The 23,995-nt window shown below is 49.6% G+C and overlaps 1 protein-coding gene across 2 annotated transcripts; it reads right to left on the bottom strand.

Annotated features, from left to right (window-relative positions):
* Window positions 1-141: 141 nt before the first annotated feature.
* On the bottom strand, window positions 142-22,848 carry SHISA5 (shisa family member 5). Of its 2 annotated transcripts, XM_068982372.1 has the most exons (6): window positions 22,720-22,848; window positions 19,381-19,540; window positions 7,635-7,685; window positions 1,626-1,741; window positions 1,305-1,481; window positions 142-1,224 (listed from the first exon to the last, which is right to left on the bottom strand). In XM_068982372.1, exons 1-6 carry the CDS (start codon window positions 22,775-22,777, stop codon window positions 1,145-1,147), a joined length of 642 nt encoding a protein of 213 aa, XP_068838473.1. In that variant the 5' UTR covers window positions 22,778-22,848; the 3' UTR covers window positions 142-1,144. The 2 variants fall into 2 exon arrangements, with proteins under 2 accessions (XP_068838473.1, XP_068838474.1); XM_068982373.1 differs by lacking the exons at window positions 7,635-7,685; window positions 19,381-19,540; window positions 22,720-22,848 and adding an exon at window positions 3,238-3,307.
* Window positions 22,849-23,995: the final 1,147 nt, after the last annotated feature.

The raw sequence follows: 23,995 nt of genomic DNA, 5'->3' as shown, positions 1-23,995 counted from the left end.
TGGTGGCCTTACAGCTTCCTGCCCACGCTCAGAGACCTGGGGCCAGGGGCACAGAAAATGAGTCTTTGCCCCCAATCCCAGCAGCCAGGGCTACAGTGAAAGGAGGCAACAGCTCGAAATATCTGCATTTATTACAAACAAGGGTGCAGACCCAAGACTCCAAACACATTAAGAGGTCCCGACCTACGACGTGGTAAGACACGGACAGAGGGGTGGGGAACACCGAGGTATGTGTCTAGGTCACAGGAGCCCCCTCAGGGTCCCCTCCACCTTTGGTCCAGACGACACCTTGACCCAGGTGTCCCCGCTGCCAGGACACACCTAGGCCTGGGGTCCAGCAGCCGGGTAGCCTGTGAGGCTGGTGATGGGGAAGCAGGGACTCAGAGTCCCTCTCCTCTCGGGGAAGTCTCCGTCTAGGACCCAACGGTTTCAGCCTCACAGCAACCATTACACACATTTTGAAACAGAACACAGCTAAAATAGTTAGCGAACAGTAAAATAAAAACACTGCAGGGGGGACACCTGAGTGGACAAGTGGTCATAGGCTGCCCTGTCCACCTGTGAAAGGCGCCAGGGCCAACCGGGGCAACCAGAACCGTGGGTAAGTGTGGGCCTCCAGGTGGTCCCAGGAAGGGTGCAAGAAGGGTCCAGAAAGATAGTTTTCAGGAAGGGTGGGGCTCCGCCTGAGGCGCTCAGATAATCAGGCCACCCACCCTCCACAGGGCAAGGCCCCGGCTGCGGGAGCCACAGGAAAGATCGAGACCCACCTGCAGTCCTCAGCCTCACCCGCTCGCCCGCAACGTGGCTCTAGTGCTTCAAAGACGGCTAGCCATGCCACAGAAACCGGAAGACGGGTGCATCCTGCCCACACAAAAGCTGAGCTGTCCTAGTACGACAAGCATCCCTGCTCCAGCCCCAGGTCTCGCTGGGGTGGCTGGAAAAGAACCGTTCTGTGGGGTTCCAGGAAGCATAATCTCAAGTGAGGAGGGGAGCACAACATGGTCCCGGCAACTCTGCCATGGGCTGCTTCGCGCACCCCTCATCGCCATCACACACACCACGCCCGGGGAGAGAGGCCCGCACCCGCACACCCAGTCACACACGCAGGACAGATCAGCTGGTAGCCAGAGACACCAGGGAGTGCTCAGGAGACTATCTTCGGGGGCTCCATGTAGGCCGGATTATAAGGAGGCTGGCTGGCAGGGTAGGGCAGGGCTGCATCTCCTGAAAACAGAGAGGATACCAGTTAGCTGTGGTCGTGGCTGCAGGGGGTCAGGCATGGCAGAGTCGGCAGGCGTACTCACCCGCCATCGTCTCGTGGTAGGCGGGGGGGCCCATGGGCTGGGTCGGGTAGGGTGCTGTTGGCAGCCCCGGCTGGGGGACCACGGAGTGGTAGCCCTGGTACGTTGGTCCAGGGTAGCTGGGCGGTTGCAAGTAAGGGGTGTGGGTCACCGTGGTGGCCATGGTGGTGGTCACAACCGCTGCAAAGAGAGCCCCGGTCAGGAGCGCCAGGCTGGCCACCCCGCCCTCCAGCTCAGGCCAGCCAGGGCCCTGGCGAGCCCACCACACCACCCGGGTCTGTGCTGCCCCCGAGGGGTCACCGTGGGGCAGGGGGGGATGCTCACGTCGCGGGCGCCGGCACATCTTGTACAAACAGCAGCAGGAGCAGGTGCAGCAGATGATAACGGTGACCACGGCAATCACAAAGAGGGTCACCCCGATGGCGAGCACTGTGCCGAACCTGGCAGAAAGCCAGTCAGTGCTCCAGTGGCCGAGACCCCACACCTCCACTGCCGGCGCCATGGGTTCGATCCCCAGTCAGGGAGCAAAGATCCCCCATGCCGCACACGGCCAAAAAAAAGAACCTAAATAAAGCCAGTCAAGATCCAGGGCCTCCCGCCCCCACCCAGGACCGGCAGTCCACACCACACCCACTCCCAGATGGCACCTCTCTAGCTGGAGGAGACCGGGCAACACAGATAAAGGCGCTTCTGGGGTGTGGAGCTGGACCCTGTTTCACCCTCCAGTGTTTCCTCAAGTATGGGGTTGACCTTGGCTGCCCCCGGGATGCCCCTCAGGAGCTTGGGAGACAGCTCTTCAGGTGTCCTCCCCCATACTCATGTCTTGCCCGCCTCCACTGAGCCAGCAGCACACGCACACCCAGTACCCACCACCAGCCAGGCCTAGGGTGGCTTGAATCCAAATCTCAGACGTGGGTGAGAAAGACCAACTCAGGGCCTCTGGGAGCCCACAGACCATTACAGGAGGCAAGGGTTGAAGGGAAAATGACTCAGGAACCACAGGTAATGAATCACAGGGAGAAGTTTCCAGGAGTGGGGAGACCAGTGTGGCCAGGACGGCAGGGAGTGGTATGGCTGCAGGCCCCTGGAGTGACGGTGAGCCTGTGGGGTGCCAAACATCATGCCAGATGTCCTCATACACCCTCACTCCAACCCGAGGGGCAGGCAGGTGGATCAACCAAGAGCCAGGCGAGAGGAGGCCTCCCTGCCTACGCGGGCCCCTCAGCAAGGCCCAGGCCTGAGTGGAGACTCCGCCACCTGAGAAGGCTGGCCCTGGGCGGGAAATCCACCAAAGCCGACTCTCAAGGGCAGCCGCAGCCCCCTGCTGTCCTCCCGTTCCCAGAGGCCAAGCAGTATTCCTTCCAGTAAAAGGGAACTGCACCAACCAGCTGTTCCATTAAAACATGGAAGGGGCTTGGTGAGCTGTGAGCTGTAGGCTCCCCTGAGGCCTGGAGGAAGGTCGAGGGGACGGTGCCCCCGCTTCCCCGCCCTGAGTGGAGGGTCTTCCATCTCATAGGCCAGCTGACGTCACAGCTCTGGGACGGACTAAGGACAGACCCTCCCGTCCCAGACTCAAAATACCCAACTGCATTCATAAAACAGGAGCCACTGCCCACTGTGCGGCCCAGACCAAGGCCCCAAGTCAGAACAGTGGGAGTCAGCCGGTGCCGCCTGCCTAAGCAGAGGAGCCTGTAACTGCCGTTCACCCGCAAGCTCCTCCCAGGCCCTCTGCTGACCAAGGATGCAGACACAGACCCGTGTGTGCACACATGCACACACACACACGCACACGCACACACACACGCACACACAAGCGCGCGCGATGAATGACACATGACTGCAGGGCCCCCACCAATCTCTAATCTCTCTCTCCCACTCCCTTCCTCTCTTCCATCTCTATCTGACACACACCACAGTACCGGCAACCCAGGCTCACCCCATGTTAGTCTCTGCCTTCACTCAAGGGCCTCTCGCGCCCAGGGGCTTCCCCATTCCATCCCCAGGCCACTCAGTTTCAATCTCCTCCCCTTTCCAGGAAAAGTAAAGCGAATCTCCTGGGCCCTCCCTAGCCCTGACGTCAGAAGCAGGAAGGACAGAGCCTCTTAAAGACACACTGCAGTGGATGCCCCAGCTGCGCTCCAGACTGGGGCCAGGATGGGGGAGGGAAAAGCTCCCGGAGTTGCCTCCCCTCCCCACTGTCCATGGGGTCCCCAACCACCCCCCTGCTCTGCCTGGCTGAGCCCGCCAGCCCCGTTCCAGCCGTCCACTCAGTGGGCACTTCAGCCATCTGAGCCCACCCGCAGACCCAGGGCCCGCCGGCCCCTCCCCTCAGCTCCTCTTCTCCCACCAGTGCATGCTGCCGGTCTCAAATCTGAACCCACCCAAGTCCCCGTGGCCAGCCTGGCACGTCTGATCTTGTTGCCCCTCCTCAAGAGACTAGCATGGCTCCTGGAGCTCCTGGGATCATGCAGGAATTTGCTTTATAATTTCTTTGTAAACTCTGTGTAATGTGTGTGTATCTGTACTTCTCTCTTTGTGTGGAGATATAATGGACTTCCCTGGTGAATCAGATGGTAAAGAATCTGCCTGCAATGCAAGACCCGGGTTCGATCCCTGCGTCAGGAAGATCCCCTGGAGGAGGGTATGGCAACCCACTCCAGTTTTCTTGCCTGGAGAATCCCATGGACAGAGGAGCCTGGTAGGCTACAGTCCACGGGGTCACAAAGTGTCAGATACGACTGAGTGAGTAACACTAATAACTAATAGTGTGATAAGAGAGGGAAAAAAATCTAGCATTTGTCTCATCAGAGAGTAACACAACAAAGCAAATATCCATCTTCAATTAAAAGTCTAAATAAAGGGCTTTCCTGGTGGCTCAGTGGTTAAGAATCTGCCTGCTGATGCAGGAGACACAGGTTGGACCCCTGATCCAGGAAGACCCCACATGCCACGGAGCAACTAGGCCCGGGCACCACAACTACTGAGCCTGTGCTCTAGGGCCCGGAAGGCACTACCGAAGCCCATGTGGTGCCCCGGGGCCCGCGCTCCACAACGGAAGTCACTGCAGTGAGGATCCCACGCCCGCAGCTAGAGGGCAGCCCGTTTCCCATCACTAGAGAAAAGCCCGAGCATCGGTGAAGACCAGGCACAGCCATAAATAAATAAAATTTATTTTTTTTTAAGTCTAAATAAACTAAAACTCCCTGTGTGGCTGGGGGGACTCCTACCATCCCTCCTGTATGATCCAGCCACATCACCCTCCTTTCAGCTTTTTCTGTTTGGCTGTGCCATGTAGCATGTGGGATCTTAGTTCCTCGACGAGGGATTGAACGTGTGCCCCCTGCAGTGGACGCACAGTCTTTACCACAAGGCCACTGGGAAGTCCTCCTGTTAGCTTCTGGAAGCACTGTGTGCTCCGTCTTCCCTCAGGGCCTTCATACAGGCAGTTCTTCCTACAAAACCACCCCACCGGCTCTTTTCCTCCCATCCCTATACAATTCATTCTTCGTCACTTTTCACTTCTCAGATCAAAACTTCACTGCCTGTAGGACACCGCCCCTGACCATGCAGAAAAGGTCAGACTCCTTGATAAATGCTCTTACAGAATCAATTGCCTGGCTACTTCAGTTTATCAACACACACTCCTTTGGATTGTGTGAGCACTGGATTACCGTGCATCTTGCCTCCAGCCTATGGATTCACAGAGCCACAGACTGCAACCAGCCCTGAACCATCACTGTCTCCAATGCCTGGCCAAGACAGCGGATGCTCAGGAAGTATCTGACAAGTGAATCAAGTCACTCAGGGATCCCAGGTGGGACAGCAAGGCCTGATGCCCCGAGGAACAGCAATATATGAGGGGTGACTACACGGTGGGGCAGGGATCCATGGCCCCAACAAAGCCACCATACGAACAGAATCACACCTCTGAAGGCTGAGGCTAACTACCCCCCAGAGGTCAAGGAACCCAAAGGTCAAGTTCAGAAGGCGAGAGTCGGCCTAGGAAGGAAGGGACAGAAGGCCAGGGGAGCAAGAGCCCAGGCAAGGAGCTTGCAGCAGGGCTGAACGGGAAGGTCTCTAGGAGCCCAAAGACCCCCATTGTCCCAGCAGTGAAAGGGCCATCTCGAGCTGGACACCAGCATTCCCACCACCACACTGGCCAGGCAGCACGTGGCCATGACCCAGTGGGTATAAGAACTGAGGGAAGGGTGCTGTGAGGGCCAAGAACTAACACAGGCTGGCCATGCCCATGCCTCAGCTACCAGACCTCCCTGCCTTCCTAGTGTATTCTCACGGCAGAGCCGGCATGAGGGTCAGCAGTGACCAGCCTGGGGCCCGCAGCCAGAGCTTCCACCACTCAGGTGCTTCAAAACACACCATTCCTGCTGGATGATCCTGTGAGTGAAAGGAACTGGGAAGGGACAATGACATCAGGACCCAAAAGGACCGTGATGGGGAACCAAGAAAGCACAGGGGTCGGGGGGGACTACATGGACCAGCCACTGAACATCAGCAGGGCAGGACAGGAGTCACCTATTAAAGTGGCAGGAAGACCCACCGATAACATGTCCACTCTGTGGGGAGCACAGAGAGAGCCTAGGTTCTGAAGGCAGATGGAGTCCCAACTGCACTGCTGTGCTCCGACCTGCTGCCTTGTTCTTGGGGAACCCAGGGAGTTGCCCAGAGGAAGAGCCGGGGTGGGGGCGGACCAAGAATGAAGAAGGAGGGGGCAGAGGTGGGGAGAGGGTGGAGTTGGCCCAGAACCCCTCAGCACATCGGGTCCTTCTGCTGCGGAGCATTCGCAGAAGCTTCCAAACAGGGCTGGAGCCCCCCAAGGAACCACCGTGCCAGTGGACAATCAACGGTGCCGCCGGCCGAGGAGGCAGCACACAAATGCTCACCCGAGAGGGTGGCCCCTGATGGGTGCTCAAGGGGGCACCCAAAGGAGACACGGCCCCTCCCAGTACCTGCTCCTGGAGCCTCAACCCTGTAAGGCAGGCGCTGGATGCCATGCTGGGGCTCCGCTCAGAAGCAGAGGAGAGGTGGGGCAGGATGGGGAGAAGGCCCAGAGAGGGGAGAAGGATCCTCCCAGCGGACAGGCAAGATGGCCCAGTGGGGAGGCTGCAGGCTCAGGCACCTCGAGAAAGGCAGGGAGGGTGCCCTCGAGCTTCCCCCAGGAACCCACATCTCCTCTGCTCCCGGGGGATCTTGTTCTGCGATGTAGAATCCACGTTTCTCACACAGTGCCCAATGCTCATTCACCAACCAGGCCACCTTACTCTTTCCTGCCCTTCTCTGAACCCTCTCTCTCAGCGCCTCCTACAGCCATTCTTCAAATGTCACTGACCCTCAACACACTCGATCCCACCCAAACCCAAGCCGTTCATGTGAACCCCATTCGTTCTCTGACCTGGATCCTCGAGCAGGGCAGAGAGCAGGGCACCCCACCCTGGCCCCTCCCTCAGCCACTTCCCACTAGCCCAGCCTCCCTCTGGCCAGACCAGGAAACCACGCTGCCTCCCACACAGCCTGCCACACCCGCCCCACCCGTTCCTGTCGTCCTCCAGGAAGTGGTGGTCTTCATTGGGAAAGGCCATTCAGACCCCAGCACTGCCCCGAGCCCTCTCTGGTGTTCCCCAGGAAGAGGCCCACACTGGCTGGATGTCAGACCGTGAGATCACATTGCACTATCCGTTATCGCAGCACCTTTACCACACCTGTGTCCCCCATCACTACGCCCCCTCACCACCACCCCTGCCACCGTCATGCCAACCCCTCCCTGCCACTGTCCCCCTTCGCCACTTCATGGCCTACAATCATACATCTGCCTGTCACCCTTCTACACGCCACCACAGCACCCATTACCATCAACCTCTCCACCATCAACACGAACACGCACGCCTGCCCCAGTACCAGACAGCCACCATCATCATCATCACTCTATCCCCACCATCACTGTGCCATCGCCACACACTCAGCCTTGTAGCCAACACCTCTTCCCTGCGCCACCACCTGATCACTATCACCTTTTGTCACTATCGCCCCCATCACGGTCACCCCCTTCCCATCACCTACACCTACAGCCCACACCATCACCAAGGTCAATGTGAACCTCCACCCTCAGCGTTTCGGTTGTCAACCAGTCACCCCAATCCCCAGCACAATGATGAAGAAAACTTCCCAACATAAGAATCAAAGCTCCTGGAGCTCAGACATGCGACAGCTTCTCCGGGGCCACACCCCAAGGACTCTGTGCCCCCGCAGTCCCCGCAGCCCTCTTGAGCCCCCCGTCACCTCTGCTGGGACGATGTACCGAGCCTGCAGGTTACGTACTTGGACATGGGGTCGTCATCGTAGATGGAGGTGAACGCTTCAGTGTGGACACTGCAAAGAGGAAATCTCACAATTAACCACCTGCACCCCACCCAGCACACCAGGAACAAACACAACCTTAGCCCGTGCACAGAACATGCATAAAAGCCAACCCCATAATGGGCCAGAAAGGTGGGGCCCTGGTGGCCTCCAGAGGACAGATATCACACATACCAGGATTTCAGGCTACAAAGCCACACATCCTTCTAAAGCGTACATGGGACATTCTCTCAGAGAGACCACCCAGGTGGCTCAGACAGTAAAGAATCCACCCTGCAATCCAGGAGACCTGGATTCAATCCCTGGGTTGGGAAGATATCCCCTGGAGAAGGAAATGGCAACCCACTCCAGTATTCTTGCCTGGAGAATGCCCATGGACAGAGGAGCCTGCTGGGCTACAGTCCATGGGGTCGCAAAGACTCAGACACAACTGAGTAACTAAACACTAACACATATGGGGCCACAAAACCAGTCTCAAGAGATCTGAGAAGACAGCTATCATACAAATTATTTTCTCCAACTACAATGGGCTGAAGTTATAAATCAGTAACAAAAGACCCACATGATAAAGTTAAAAACAAAATGCTAAAAAAAAAAAAAAACACAAAATGCTAAAAACAAAAACTCTCATACCTTGAGAAACCAACATATTACAACAGAAGAGCTGCAGCTTAAATAAGAAATCATAGAGAATATTGAGAAATCTGTAAAACCAGATGAAAATAAAAACACCACTGGTCAAAACTGGTGAAACACAGCTAAAGAATTCTTAGAAGGAAATGTATAGCTTTGATAGCGATATGGTAGGAAACTAAAGAAGATAGGAAAAATGTAATAGAACAAACTCCCCAAATAAGGAAGGAATTAATAAAGATAAGTGCAAAAATCAAAGAGAATAGTAGCCACAGAAAATAACAGAGAAGATGAACAGAACCAAAGTTGGTGGGCCTCTGGCCAGACTAATGAAGAAAAGGAGAAAAGATGCAAGACAAAAAAACAGAAAGAAAAGAGGTAAATAACTATAAGTACAACAGAGCTTTTTAAAAAAGTAGTAACTGGAAGTTCCCTCGAGGTCCAGTGGTCAGGACTTGGCATTTCCACTGCTGTGGCCCAAGGTTCAATCCTTAGTAGAGGAACTAAGATCCTGCAAGCTGTGTGACGCAGCATCCCATCCCCCTCAAAAATAATAGTAACTTTGAACTAAACAAACCATCTGCAAAAAAAGCATTTGGGAAACAAGCGAAGGCAACTGAAGACTAGTATTAAAAGCTATTAAATAAACTGCGGTAATTGTGCCAAGTGTATTCCAGATATACGATCATATTTCTTTTTAAAGGACTCACTTGGGACTTCCCTGGTGGTTCAGTGGTTAAGAATCTGCCTGGCAATGCATAGGACATGGGTTCGATCCCTGGGCGGGGAACTAGGATCCCATATGCCGTGGTGGGCAACTAAGCCTGAGTACACACAGCAGCTACAGAGCCCACACACCACAACAAAAGATCATCCATGATGGAACTAAACCCAATGCTGTCAAATAAATAATTATTTTAAAAATAATAATAAAGGACTCACTTGTATGATGAAAAAACTAACATTTAAGGAGACATTTTCATGTCTGGGATTGGTTTTAAAAGACCCAGGAAACAAAAGTAGTGGGAGGTAGGTGGAACATTAGCAGCAGAGTATTGCTAATCAGGGGGGCAAGCAATGAGTATATGGGGTTATTATTCTCTCTGCTTTTGTATGTATTTGAAAATTCTCAAAAAAAAAAAAAAAGAGAAACAAACAGAAAAATTCAAGAGAATTAGGAATAACTATATCCTAAATCTGAAGGGCAAGTAAAGCTAAGGAAAAAATATTTTCAAAAAAAATCAGTGTGCAGGCTTTAGCCAGCAATAACAGAGTAAAGCATACCAAGTTGGGATAAGGGGGGCAGGGGCGGAGCAGGAAGAGACTTCCATGGAGGTGGGTCTGGCATCTAAAGCCCCCTTTCTCCTAGGGGCACCAGCCTATTTCAGAAGGGCAATTCTCTAGGCAAGAAGACTGGTGTGGGTTGCCGTTTCCTACTCCTGGGGATCTTCCTGGGCTTGCACTCTCATCTCCTGCAGGGGCAGGTAGATTCTCCTTTTTCTTTTTTGTTTTTAAAACCAAACTATTTTATTGAGGTCTAACATACTTACAGTTTAAATTCATTTAATTATTAATTCAAATTTTATTTAAAATGCCTTTAAGATCGTTTTATATTTTAGATCATAAATCAAGATTTTTCTGTTTCGTATAAATTCTGTATCTAGCCCAAAGTTTCACATGTTTACTCATTCTATTCTGCCTTTCTTTGGGTTTTTTTTTTTTTTTAGTTTGTTTATTTTAATTGGAGGCTAATCACTTTATAATATTGTGGTAGTTTTTGCCATACATTGACATGAATCAGTGGCAGGAAGATCCTTAACCACTGAGGTCCTGAACAGCAAGGAGAAACTCAGCAAGGAGCTCAGCTTCTACTTGTCTCAGTTTCCGCAATCAGGCCAAGATGACCTTAGAGTGCTCGTGTCCCTGGCAAAAGCAGTTATCAGTCCTTCCTGGAGGAAATCCTGAGCTCCAAATGGCTATAATTCATTCTGCAAATACAATGTTTGGCACACAACTGATGATGATTTCCAGGAACACGAGAACATTAGACAATAGGAAACAACTGACAGTAGAAACATCCACAGGGGCTCCAAACACTGACATTCTCAGACTGTGACCTTTGTTCAAGGAGATCAAAGGAAAAAAGCAGCAGCAGTTTAGGAGAACTGCAAACAAAAAATGAAACAAAAATTCTAGAACTAAAAAATCATGCAAAAATCAGTAACTTATTAGACAGCTCAAAATATAATCAATCAACTAGAAGACAAACCCAAACAAATATATATACACTAAAGCCTAGAGACACAAAACGATAGTAAATGTACATACAGAAGACAGTGAGTGAAATACGGAAGACAGCTGTAGAAAAGGTCTTCAGTTCAGTTCAGTCGCTCAGTCGTGTCCGACTCTTTGCGACCCCATGAATTCCAACTCTGCGACCCCATGAATCGCAGCACGCCAGGCCTCCCTGTCCATCACCAACTCCCAGAGTTCACTCAGAGTCACGTCCATCGAGTCGGTGATGCCATCCAGCCATCTCATCCTCTGTTGTCCCCTTCTCCTCCTGCCCCCAATCCCTCCCAGCATCAGAGTCTTTTCCAATGAGTCAACTCTTCGCATGAGGTGGCCAAAGTACTGGAGTTTCAGCTTTAGCATCATTCCTTCCAAAGAACACCCAGGACTGATCTTCAGAATGGACTGGTTGGATCTCCTTGCAGTCCAAGGGACTCTCAAAGAAAAGGTCTTACATATGTGTAATTAAAGTCCCAGATGAGGAAATGTGAGAATGGAGTAGAAGCAATCTTTAAAAAGAGGTATGCACGCTATTAAAATTATTTTTCTCCTAGCAAAAATGATAAAACAAAAAAAAAGATAACGGCTGCAAATTTTCCAAAACTGGCGGAGCCAGATTTCAGAAATATCTTAAGCCCCAAGCAGCAAAAATTCAAAGAAAAACTCACCTAGGTACAACTCACCTAGGTAAAAACCAAACATGAGAGAAAAAACTTAAAAATTAGAAAAAAGACATGCCACTGGCAAAGGAGCAATAATAAAACCATTATCTGATTTCTCAACAGAAACAACAGATGTTAGGAGACCATGGAACGAAAGCTTCAAAATGCTGAACTCTGCTGGAAGTTTATACCTTCCAACCTATTAATCCATACCAGGAAAAATATCCTTTAAGAAGGAATGTAAAACAAAGACATTTTCAAACAAACAGAAGCCAAGAAAATTTGACACCAGTCTACCTGTATGAAAGGTAGAAGGAACATGTCTCAGATGAAGCTTAAACGTGAAGGAAGAGAAAATAAAGATCCTGATAAAGGCAAAAAAGACAATTAAAATACTGTCTTTGGGAAATGCAAATCAAAACCACAATGACATACTGCCTCATACCAATCCAGACAGCTATCATCAAAAAGAACACAAATAAAAAATGCGGGCAAGGATATGGAGAAAAGGGAACTCTTTGGCCCTATCGCTGGGAATGTGAATTGGTGTAGCCACTGTGGTAAACAGTATGGAGGTTTCTCACAAAATTAAAAATAGGGAATCCCCTGGCAGTCTAGAGGCTACGACTCTGGGCTCTCACTGCCAAGGGCTGGGGTTCTACCCCCGGTTGGGGAACTAAGATCTTGCATGCTACTCGGCATAGCCAAAACAAGCGAACAAAAACCCTGAAAAGAGAACTAACATATGACCCAGCAATTTCACTCTTGGGTATACATCAAAAAAGAAAAAAAAACCAAAACACTAATTTAAAAAGATACACGGACCCAATGGTCATAGCAGCACTATTTACAATTGCTAAGGTATAGAAGCAACCAGTGTCCATCTACAGACAAATGGATGAAGATGTGGTGTGTGTACACATGTGTGTGTGCACACATACATGTACACAATGGTATACTGCTGCTGCTAAGTCGCTTCAGTCGTGTCCGACTCTGTGCGACCCCAGAGACGGCAGCCCACCAGGCTCCCCCGTCCCTGGGATTCTCCAGGCAAGAACACTGGAGGGGGTTGCCATTTCCTTCTCCAATGCATGAAAGTGAAAAGTGAAAGTGAAGTCGCTCAGTCATGTCCGACTCTTCGAGACCCCATGGACTGCAGCCTACCAGGCTCCTCCATCCATGGGATTTTCTAGGCAAGAGTACTGGAGTGGGGTGCCATCTCAGCCATAAAAGAATGAAATTTTGCCAGTTACAGTACCATGGATGGACTTGGACAGCATTATGGTAAATTAAATAAGTCAAAGAAAGTCAAATACTGTAAGATATCGCTTATATGCGGAATCTAAAAATACAACAAACCCGAGAATACAGCAAAAGAGAAGCAGACTCACATATACAAAGAACAAAGTAGTAGTTACCAGTGGGAGACGGGAGAGGGGCACCACAGGGGTGGAAGCGTGGGAGTACAAACTATTGGATATAAGATAGGCTCAAGGTTGTATTGTACAACATGGGGAATATAGCCAATATTTTGTAATAACTATAATGGAAAGTAACCTTTAAAATTGTTTAAAATTTTTTTAGATAACCATGAAAAAAATTCTATATTTCTCTAAAGAAGACATACAGATAGCCAAAAAGCACATGAAAAGATGTTCAACATTATAGAGAAATGCAAATCAAAACTACAACAAGGGATCGCCTCACACCAGTCAGAATGGGCATCATCGAAAGGTCTAGCGACTTCCCTGGTGGTCCAGGAGTTGACTGCAGGCTTCCACGGGAGAGGGCATGGGTTCTATCCCTGGGTAGGGAAGTTCCATGTGCTGTGTAGTATGGCCAAAAACAAGATGGAATTAATAATTTGGGGGACTTTCTTGATGGTCTAGGGGTGAGGGCCCTGCATTTCCACTGCAGGGGCACAGGTTCAATCTCTGGTCAGGAAAGTAAGATCTCACATGCCCCATGGCCAAAAACATAGTCTACCAACAATAAGTGTTGGAGAGGGTGTGGCGAAAAGGAAGCCCTCCTACACTGTCGATGGGAATGTAAATTGGGACAATCACTATGGAGAACAGTATGGAGGTTCCTTAAAAAACTAAAAACAGAGCTACTATATGATCCAGCAATCCCACTCCTGGGCATATATCTGGAAAAAAGACATAATTCGAAAAAATACATGGACCCCGATGCTCACTGCAGGACTATTTATAATATCAAGGCATGGAAACAACCTGAATGAACCTTATATACAAAACAAACAGACTCACAGATTTCAAAAACAAACTTATGGTTACCAAAGGGGAAATCAGGGTGGGAAGAACAAATCGGGAACTTGAAATTAACATACACATTACTACATATAAAATAGACAGCCAACAAGGACCTACTGTTCAGCACACGCAACTCTACTCAATATTCTGTAATACCCTATATGGGTAAAGAATCTGGAAAAGAATGTATGTATGTATATGTATAACGGAATCACTTTGCTGAATATCTGCAACTAACACAACATTAGTAAATCAACTATAATCTAAATAAAATTTAAAAAAGAAAGAAAGGGAATAAAATACTGTCTTTGGGATTTATAGTATTACAAGAGATAAAGGGAGTATCAGACATAATAAAATGAGCAATTAAAAAAATTTTTTAAAAAATGAGCAATTCATTTTATTATGGAAACAATCCTAGATATGTATGCACCTAATAACAAAGTATTAGACCTCATGAAGCAAATACTGATAGAACTAAAAGAATAAACATATCTGTAGTCTCTTGGTAATCAACAGAACAAGAATAACAAAAACGAATAAGGATAAAAAAGATCTAAACACTGTTAACAACTTGACCTAACTGACACTTAGAAAGAGTACACTTAACAACTGCAGAATATATCGGAAACACTCACCAAGGTACAGGATATGCTAAGCCATAAAATGAGTCTCAATAAATTTCAAAAGACTGAAATCTTTTTTAAGAAGTTTTCATTTATACGCCCATGTCAGGTCCTAGTTGTAGCACACTTAGTTGCTACAGGCTTAGTTGCCCCGCAACGTGGGAGATCTTAGTTCCCCAACCAGGGATCAAGGCCGCACCCCCTGTATTGGAAGGCAGATTCTTAGCCACGGGATCACCAGGAAGTCCCAAAAAACCGAAATCTTAAAAGAAAACAACACAATCAGATATTACTACCCAGCCAGCAAAACTACAGAAATTGAACCTTTCTAGGAATCAGCAATAATCTGTATCTTACTGCCTGGTGCCCTGGTGGCTCAGTGGTAAAGAATCTGCCCGCCAATGCAGGTTCAATCCCTGGGTTGGGAAGATCTCCTGGAGAAGGAAATGGAAACCTATTCCAGTATTCTTGCCTGGAGAATCCTACGGACAGAGGAGCCTGATGGGCTACTATCCATGGGGTCGCAAAGAGACAGACATGACTTAGCAACTAAACAGTATCTTAACTAAAGTGTTAAATATGAGAAGTATACATTTATTAAAAATTGATTCAAATGAAGCATTTATGTACTTATACATCAATTTTTAAAGAAACATTTACAATACCCAGTTTGCAAAGGGTGTGGAGCAAATCTGACTGCTCTCATCTGGCTGGTAGGAGTGTAAATGGTAACAAGTGCTGGACGTATCTGTCAAAACTGAACACATGCCTCCAGTGCCTCAGGATTTCTACTCCTAGATATTTTCCCACAAGAAAGATATTCCTTTTAAAAGGCACCCAGAGCTTTATAAAAGAGGGTTCTTAGCATCACTATCAAAATAGCATAAACCAGGAATTCCCAGGGTTAGGACTCCATGCTTTCACTGCCAAGGACTTGGGTTCAATCCCTGGTTGGGAACTATGATTCCACAAGCCACACTGAGCTGCCAAACAGAAAAAGAAAAAATGAATAAACGAAAGAAAACCTAAATACATGGACAGATATTCTATGCTGATGGACTGGAAAACTCAGTCAAGGAAAAAGTCAATTCTACAAAAACAGTATAAATCAATGCAATCTAAGCTGGTTTTCTTGAGAAGCTGATTCTAAAATTTACATGGAAATACGAAAGACTAAAAATAACTAAGACAATACTGAAGACTATCAAAGCATAATATAAAGACACAGTAATTATATGTCTGCTTTAGCCCAAGGATAGTCAACATAATGTAATAGAGAGCCTAGAGACATCTACACATGTGGATACTCAATCTGTAGCAAACCTGTCATTGTAGGGTGAGAGAACTATCATTTTCTGAGACACTACAGTATATGTTGCTTGGACAATCAGAGAAAGTATCTTTATAAAATTCACCTAAAAATTCTTCTTCACTGAAAATCTCACAGTCATAACTTTGTGTTTATAAAATACACAGGCTGGAAGAAAAACAAAGCAAAATGTGAATGGTAACAACAGTCCTAAGTCATATAATAAACCCTTGGTCAATTTTAAGCTCCAACCACTTCACATAGTGATTGTATCATTTTCTACAAACGTATTGATATGTCTCTAGTCAATGATGTATTAACAAATGAAACGATCTGTACTGACTTATACAACTACTACTATGCATACTTAAAGCATACAGGGGCTTCTGCGGTGGCTCAGTGGCAAAGACCAGGTTTGATCCCTGGTCTAGGAAGATCCCACATGCCAAGGAGCAACTAAGCTGGTGTGTCCCAACTACTCAGGCTGTGCTCTAGAGCCCAGGAGCCACAATTACAAAGCCCACATGCAGCAACTACTGCAGCCCACATGCCTAGAGCCTGTGCTCTGCGATGAGAAGCCACCACAATGAGAAGCCCTCGCAATGCAACTGGAGACTAGCCCCCACTCGCCACTGCAACTAGAGGAGGGGTCCACACAGCAAGGAAGACCCAGCACAGCCAAGAAAAAAATGAACAAATAAAAATCATTTACAAAGTAACAGAAATGCCTATACATGTGCACCAAAAGATATGTACAAAGATGCTCAGAGCTGCACTATTTGCAATACCCCTCCCCCAAAAGGAAACAATCCGGATGTCCACCAACATTACAAGGGATCAACTGTGGTATAAAAACCTAACATACACCAATGGAAATGAACAAACACCACAGTACGGATGAAACTCACATGGTGAAAGAAACCAGATAAGAAATAGATGTATGATGTCACGTACGTATGATGTCTGTGTGTGATGAGTAACAGAGCAGCTCAATGTTACGGTTGGGGATAACAGAGAGCATACTGATTGGGAAGTAACCCGAGGGGGTTTCCAAGATTCCATGATGTGTCAGTTCTTGCCCCAGACAGGTGGTGGTTTCGTGGAGTTGAATGTGTTTAAATTTCAATAATTCACTGAGCTGTATGCTTTATATTTGTGTACTTTTATGAATGCATGAAATATACTGCCTCCAACCCCAATAAAAACTATACTATAGGGACTTCCCTGGTGGTCCTGTAGCTAAGACTCCACGCTCCTAACGCAGGAAGCCTGGGTTTGATCCCTGGTCAGGGAACCAGATCCCACATGCCACAACTAAGAGTTTGCATGCTGCATAAAAAGATCCCTCATGGTGCAACTAAGACCCAGCCAACCAAGACCTGATGCAGACAAATAAATAAAATAAAAATAAACACTAAAAAAAAAAAAAAACTAACTAAGCTGTAGAACTTAGAGATGCATATTTGGGTATTATAACTCTAAAGAAAAGCAAGGCTATATAACAGCTAGAATCAACACTGTCTTAGAGGAATGAGAGACAGTGATTGAGAGTGAGCTCAAGGGGACTTCTGCTGTCTGGACCTGAACAGTGGTTATGAAGATATTTGCTTTATGATAAATCACTGAGCTGTACATTTATTTTAATGTACTTTTCTGCATGTGAATTTTATGTTACAACAGAATAAAAAAACAACCTCAAGGAATGAGCTTAACAGCAGATTAAACATATATGAAGAATTAAACTAAAAGGCTAGAAGTTATAATCTGGAATGCAATACAGAGACAAAACTATGGAAGAGACAGACGAGCTGTGGACACTGGAGCAGAAGATGCAGCATGTCTAAACGGAGTTCCAGAAGGAAAGGAGGAAGGCTAATATTGAAGAGTAGCAGAGAATTTTCTAGAACTAATGCAAGACACTAAACCACAGATTTAAGAAGCTCACCAAATCCACAACAGCATAAATAAAAAGAAATCTAGGGACTTCCCTAGTAGTCCAGTGGTGAAGACTTTGCCTTCCAATGCAGAGGGAGCAGGTTAGATCCCTGGTTGGGAAGGCAAGATCTCACAAAAAACCAAAGCATAAAATAAAAGCAATAATACTGTAACAAATTCAATAAAGATTTTTTAAAAATGGTCTCCATCAAAAAAAAATCTCATAAAAATAAATCTTTACTTCAATATATCATGGTGTAACTGAAGAATACCAAAAACCAGAACAAAAATAATCTTACAAATCTGTCAAAGGGGAAGAAAAAAGATTTTTTTTTTAAATGCTGGACAACTGACTATTGAACTGGTATCTCTACAGAGATAATAGAAGCCAGAGGAAAAAACCATCAACTTAAATCCAGCTCAGAGAAAATATTTCTTAAGAATGAGATGAATGTAATTTACCATATTAACAAAATAAAAATAGAAAAATCATCTAATTATCTCTAAACATGCAGGAAAATACTTAACAAAATTCAAACTTACTTCAGGATTAAAACTCCAAGGAAACTAGGAACAGAAAGGAACTTCCTCCACCTGATAAAGAGCAGGTATGGAAAGACCACAGCTTACATACCTAATAGTGAATGCTTTCTCCCTGAAGCTGAGAACAAGACAAGGATGTCTCTTAATACTTTTTGTTGTTGTTCTCACTTTTTTCATCATTGTACTGGAGATTCTGACAGTGTGATAAGGCAAGAAAAAAACATGAAAGCATACAAATTGAAAAAGAAGTAAACGGTAGAAGAAAAAATGGAATAAAAAAAAAGGCAATACAGTAAGTGAGAAAGAAAGAAATTTAGAAGAGAGGAGAGAAATATAAAGCGCAAAATAAGACAGCAAATATTGAATACAATCCCAGAAATCCAATAATTACCATAAACTTCAATGGAATAAATCTTTCTGTTTTTTAAAGCTATGAAGAGATTTTGCAGTCCTCTTCCCTGGTGGTGCAGTGGATAAGAATTTACCTGCCAATGCAGGGGACACAGGTTCAATCTCTGGTCTGGGAATATCCCCCATGCCTCAGAGCAGCTACGCCCGTGTACCACAACTATTGGGTCTTGGCTCTAGAGCCCAGGAATCCCAACTACTGAAGCCCCCATGCCCTAGAGCCCATGCTCTGCAACAAGAGAAGCCACCAGACTGGGAAGCCCTCACATTGCACCTAGAGAGTAGCCCCCACTAACCACAGTGAAAAAAAAGGCCCGGGGACTGCAATGAAAACCCAGCACAGCCAAAAATAAATAAATGAATATTTAGAATAAAAAGTTAGGGGGTTCATTCAGACTATAAACTTTGCAACATACACAAATGAAAGAACACAACAGACTGTCCGGTTGCCTATGGAATACGAAGGGATGCAATGGTCATGGATGATTAAATAAGATGTGTAAGACGATGGGGGTTTGGACTTGCCCAAATCAACAATGATCACTTGCCATGAGCTGAGGAGTGTAACCACCTCAACTCTCTGGGGCCAAACACAAGAAACACGAAGAATGGCAAAGGAAGACACAGATGGGAGCCCCTTGGTTCCTGCCTACAAAACAGTTTAAACCCCAGAGGCAATGTAAATCCATGGGCCATGGCAAGAAAACACAGGTATGGCCCACAGTGGGATACACAGAGTCCTGCACAAATCACATACAACCCCCACCAGGTGCATGGACGCTGCGGGATACACTCGCACAAGGGGCCCACCCTGAGGACACGCTGGTCCCCACCCAGGGGTAAGCCACAGGGCTGGCTGAGGCCACCAACCCCTGAGAAACCTGCTCAGCACTCGAGGCTGGGGGAGGCGCAAGGGATCACAGAAGGTCCGGGGCAGCCGGTGAGTGCTCCAGCATCATCTCGAGAGGACTGACAGGCTGGCTAGACAGGCGCAGGCCGCCCACCTGTGATCTCAGGTGCACTCACCTGGCCTCCGGAGCAGGGCAATCTTTGTCCGTCCACACAACCTGCTTCGACACGTCCGAGCAACAGTACTGGTTGTAACAGTGGCCGCAACAGAAATCAGGACAGACCAAATCAGCTTCGACTTTGCGCCCAGGAGAAGTCCTACACCGCTGACTCTGGGCTGGAACACATAAAAACACTGTTCACTGGTGGCCACGGGGCCAGCCTTCAGCCCTGTCCCAGCCCACACCGCCCCTTCCCCAGCAAGGCCAGCAGGCCAGCAGGCCAGAGCCAGCTGGGCCATCTCCACAGCATCCTCTGGCCACCGCCCCAACCAGCCTCACCCTCTCCCGTAGGCCACAACAGAGGCACCCACCTGGGCCCCCTCCCTCTCCCATCAGTCCGCTTGCCCTCCAGATGGGATGGTGAACTTTCTACATGTGGGTCTGACTCGGCCACTCCTCAGCCTCAAGCCAGGGGATCAAGCCCAGGCTCCACAAAGCAGCATCCAGACTACAAAGGACCTTAAAAGTCACCCCATCCTCCACCTTCAAATCAACTTACCCATCGAAGTCTTCCTCTAGGCCCCCTTCTATGGGAGCCACCCAAGCCCAGCAGTCACACCCCAAAAAAGCAGTCCCCCCTACAGCTGGGGACTAGACTGACACATTCTTTCTTTCTTTTTCTTTTTGGCCATGCCACATGGCATGTGGGATCTTACTTCCCCGACCAGGGTTCGAACCCACGCCCCTGCACTGGAAGCACAGAGTGGACTGAGCTGTTCTTAATCCTCACGTCCTGTCCCCACCGCTCAGCCATGGCAGCCTCGGCCCTGGCTGAAAACTCCGACTCCAGGGGCCAGTGCTTACAGACCATAGCCTTACAGCAGGCTGTCTCCTGACCAGTTCACCATCGGCTACAGTCACTCCCACCACAGAAGTGTCCGGGTGGTGTCCCAGCACTGCTGCTGGGCCTGCAGCAGGCGGCTAGGAAATGTCCGTGCCCTCAGTAGCCAAGCACCATGTGGAGCCCCAAAACCATTACACGGCTCTTAGCCAGAGCAGGGATCTAAGTACACCTGGCTGACAGGTGTGGAAATAGACCACAGCTTGCCGACTTCCAGGAAGCTGCTACAGCCAAATGTTCCCAGCATCCTTGGGCTACATCAGCACAGATCTGGTGTCCACCAGCAGGAGAGAACAGTCCTGGATGCCACACTGACAGACCCTAAATGGAACACCCAGTCCAGCAAGGCCCAGACAACTGTGTAGACTGGGGATGATCCCGACAATAAACCCTGAGGTAGAAAGTCCTGGCACAGCACCAGGACTCTAAGAACCCTGTCTGACCTCACCCCCAGGGCAGCGGGCAGCGTCTGGAGACCCAGCCTGGTCAGTGTATTTGCCACTCCCAAACATTCCTCTTTGGGCTAAGGATGGATTTTCAGCAGTTTATTTTTAAGAAATTGCAGACAAAGGAGAAGCTCTGAAAACTGAGTAGGAGTTACCCTTTTGTAACAGACATTTCCAAGTATAAAGGAAATCTCCATTTGTGTGGGCTCAGTGGTAAAGAATCCACCTGCAATTGCAGGGAAGATCCTCTGGAGAAGGGAATGGCAACCCACTTCAGTATTCTGGCCTGGGAAATCCCATGGACAGAGGAACCTGGCAGGCTGCAGTTCATGGGGATCACAAAAGAAACGAAGCAACTTCACTGCCGTACTAGGAAGAGGGTAAGGACCATATCTCCAGAAACCTATCAAGGCTGCAGGCACAGATTTCAATCTGCGTAACAATTTTACCCCTTCTTTACTGGGTTTTTCCTCATGACTCCCAATATCGTGACTCTTTCGCCTTTAGTTCAAGACAGCATTCAAAGTGAGGCACCATTTAGGCAAGTTACTGGTTCCTTGGGTCTCCCATGCATACCGGAAGTGTACTGGTAGTGTTAGTCATGTCCGACTCTTTGTGAGCCCATGGACTGTAGCCTGCCAGGCTCCTTCCTCCGTCCACTGGATTCTCCAGGCAAGAATACAGAGTGGATTACCATTCCCTTTTCCAGAGGATCTTCCCGACCCAGGGATCGAACCTGGGTCTCCTGGATAGCAGGCAGATTCTTTACCGTTTGAGCTACAGGGAAGACCTAGTCCACCATTTGAGCAAGTTACTCAGTTTCCTTGGATCGCTCATGCATTCCAGAGATATACCTGGAATGTCTTTAAACCTTTGTTTTTCTCTCCTGTTCATTTGTCTTACGTCAGTGTAATTAGTAAACCAGCCAAAGAACCTACAGGACAAGAAGAGGAAATCTTTCCATCCCAACAGTGTCAAGCACCCTGGGGCCACTGGTGGAGCAAGGTCCAAAGACAGAGGCATTGACTGACCTCCTTGAGAAGGGTCAACTAGGTGGTAGGCTCTGGGCAAAGCTGCAGGGCAGAGGGTGGGCCCACCAACAGGTGCAACCCAGCCAGCCATCCACCTGGCCACAGATAAGGCCAGCACAGCCCATCCTACTGGGTAGCTCAGCTGACATACCTCCTTTTACAGACTTTTCAGCCAAGCTTCTAAGACACAGACAGGTTGAGTGTTTGAGCCAAAAGTCCACGACACAAATGTTCTTCTGAACCCCAGACACTGTGAACCAGTCTCCAGTCCTCACTGGAACTTCCCACCCCAAGCCCTTCAGATTCCTCTCAGTCCCAAGGAAACAAAGTCCTTCCCTTGGAGAAAAACACCCACCCCAGAAGGATCTTCAGCTTCCTAGGGAGACGGGTGGGGCAAGGGGAGGGCACTCTTCTACTTCCCTGCCTTTAAAAGCTCCCCAGCCGGGCCTCCACCACCTGGGATTCATCAGTCTACAATCAACCTACAACAGTTAAGTGGCTCATCCAACCTTGGGGACCAGCCTGAGTGGTCTCCAGGATGGCCAGGGCAATGGAGGCAGAAGGGGGAGGCTCCCAGCCAACAAACTGAGGCCAGGGAAGGCCTCAGATGCAGGGGCCAGGCCTCCCTGCGGCCACCACCCCTCGCTAAGGCCAGGCAGGAAATCCCACCCCAGCCTCTGAGAAGGCAAGCCCTTGGGACCCTTGAGGACAGACCTCCCCCGCAGCCACCACCACCATGCCAGGGCAGAACAATGACGGCAGATGCCCGGGGTCTGGGCAGTGTCAGTGCAGACGGGAGGGAGCCTGGGGTGGAGGACAGACCAGTCGTGGGGTCCGCACACTGCCTCGGGGTTATGAGGCTCGGTTGGGGTCCCTCGGGGGACGGCGCCGCCTGGGCTTGCAACCAGGGACGGCGCGGACATGGCCGCCTCCCCTGCCTGCCCGGGACGAACTCCCCGCCACCCGCCAAGACTCACCTCCCTCAGGCGCCGGGAGCAACAACAGCAAGAGCAGCAGGATGCGGGGCGCGGCCATGGCTGGGAGCGCAGGGGGACGGACGGGCGGACCGACAGACGGCCCCGCTGCGGCCGCAAACCTCAGCGACCCGCGCGGCCGCCGGCTTCCACGCCCCGCCCCGGCCGTTCCGGGAACCCCGCCCGGGGGCGAGAGGAGGGACGGGAGGAGGGGAAGCGGACGCCCCTCCCAGCCTCGGGGCCTGGGACGCGTCCGGGGTCGGCCCCGCAGGAGACAGGCTCCCGGACGCAGGCGACCACCCAAGTTGCCTTCACCCTGGCCCTTGCGCGCCCCCGCCCTCGGGTCCGCAGAGGGGTCTTCGCGGGGATCAGCTTCCTAACGCTTGAGCGCCCGTTGGGTGCTGCGGGCTAAACCCTCCGGTTCCCCACCTGCCCGGGCAGGTGGGCCAAGACAACGCCCAGAGCAGACCTCCGGACACAGTAGGCGCCTAAGAGACACAGGTTCCCTTCTGAAAGCCTAGTTCCGGGGCTTCCGGGGGACCCCATCTCTGAGGACACTCCATCGCCCTGCCGCCTGGGGTGACACCCCTATCCCGGAGGTCTCCTCACCCTGCCGGGCAGGATCACCGCCTGCCTCAGGGCACGCCTGGCTGGGCTGGCTCAGCCTGAGGGGAAGGAACTAGCTGCTTCCAGACACACTGTAGGCCACCACCTGCCTCAGGGTTGGGCCAGCTGGCCCAAATCCTTGCCGGCTGCCAGAGCACTGGGCTCTCACAGGGCACCCTGAGGTGGGGCCCCGGCTGACTGCCCCCTCACTGTGGGTTAGGATGGAAAGGAACAGGACCCTATGGAGACTTCCCAGCACAGACCTCTTCCCCATGTCCTCCGTTGCGTCACTCCTCTCAGAAGCACCTAGATAATACTATCTGATCCACATTTCCTGAGCTGTTTTATGGTTGCTAAAACTACCACCAAATGGAAGAAAGTAACCACTTGATGGTCAGGCCCAGGTAGCCCCAGGATGGTTAACACCTGTGAGGCCACCCTGTTACCTCACCATCCATCAATCCGAGCTGCACGTGTGCTGATCACATATCCTGCGATTCTGACCTTCACCTGGCCTTTGAAAACACTTTGCGGAGAGGCTTCCCTGGTGGCTCGGCAGTAAAGAAGCCACCGCGATGCGGGAGACACTAGTCTGATCCCGGATCTGGGAAGATCTCACATGCTGCGGAGCAGCTAAGCCCAGGCTCTACAGCTACTGGGCCTGTGCTCTAGA

The sequence above is a fragment of the Capricornis sumatraensis genome, chromosome 10, assembly GCF_032405125.1.
Source record: "Capricornis sumatraensis isolate serow.1 chromosome 10, serow.2, whole genome shotgun sequence".
Taxonomy (NCBI): Eukaryota; Metazoa; Chordata; class Mammalia; order Artiodactyla; family Bovidae; genus Capricornis; species Capricornis sumatraensis.
Note: the sequence above shows the minus strand (reverse complement) of the source record. Positions and strands in the feature narration are given on the sequence as shown.

Excerpts from the sequence above, each read along its gene's own strand:
- SHISA5 (XM_068982372.1), bottom strand. The coding sequence starts at position 22,777 with ATGGCCGCGCCCCGCATCCTGCTGCTCTTGCTGTTGTTGCTCCCGGCG. Across the intron at positions 1,742-7,634 it reads GATGACGACCCCATGTCCAA|GTTCGGCACAGTGCTCGCCA; the intron begins GTACGTAACCTG and ends GCTTTCTGCCAG. Across the intron at positions 1,225-1,304 it reads CTACCACGAGACGATGGCGG|GAGATGCAGCCCTGCCCTAC; the intron begins GTGAGTACGCCT and ends CTCTGTTTTCAG.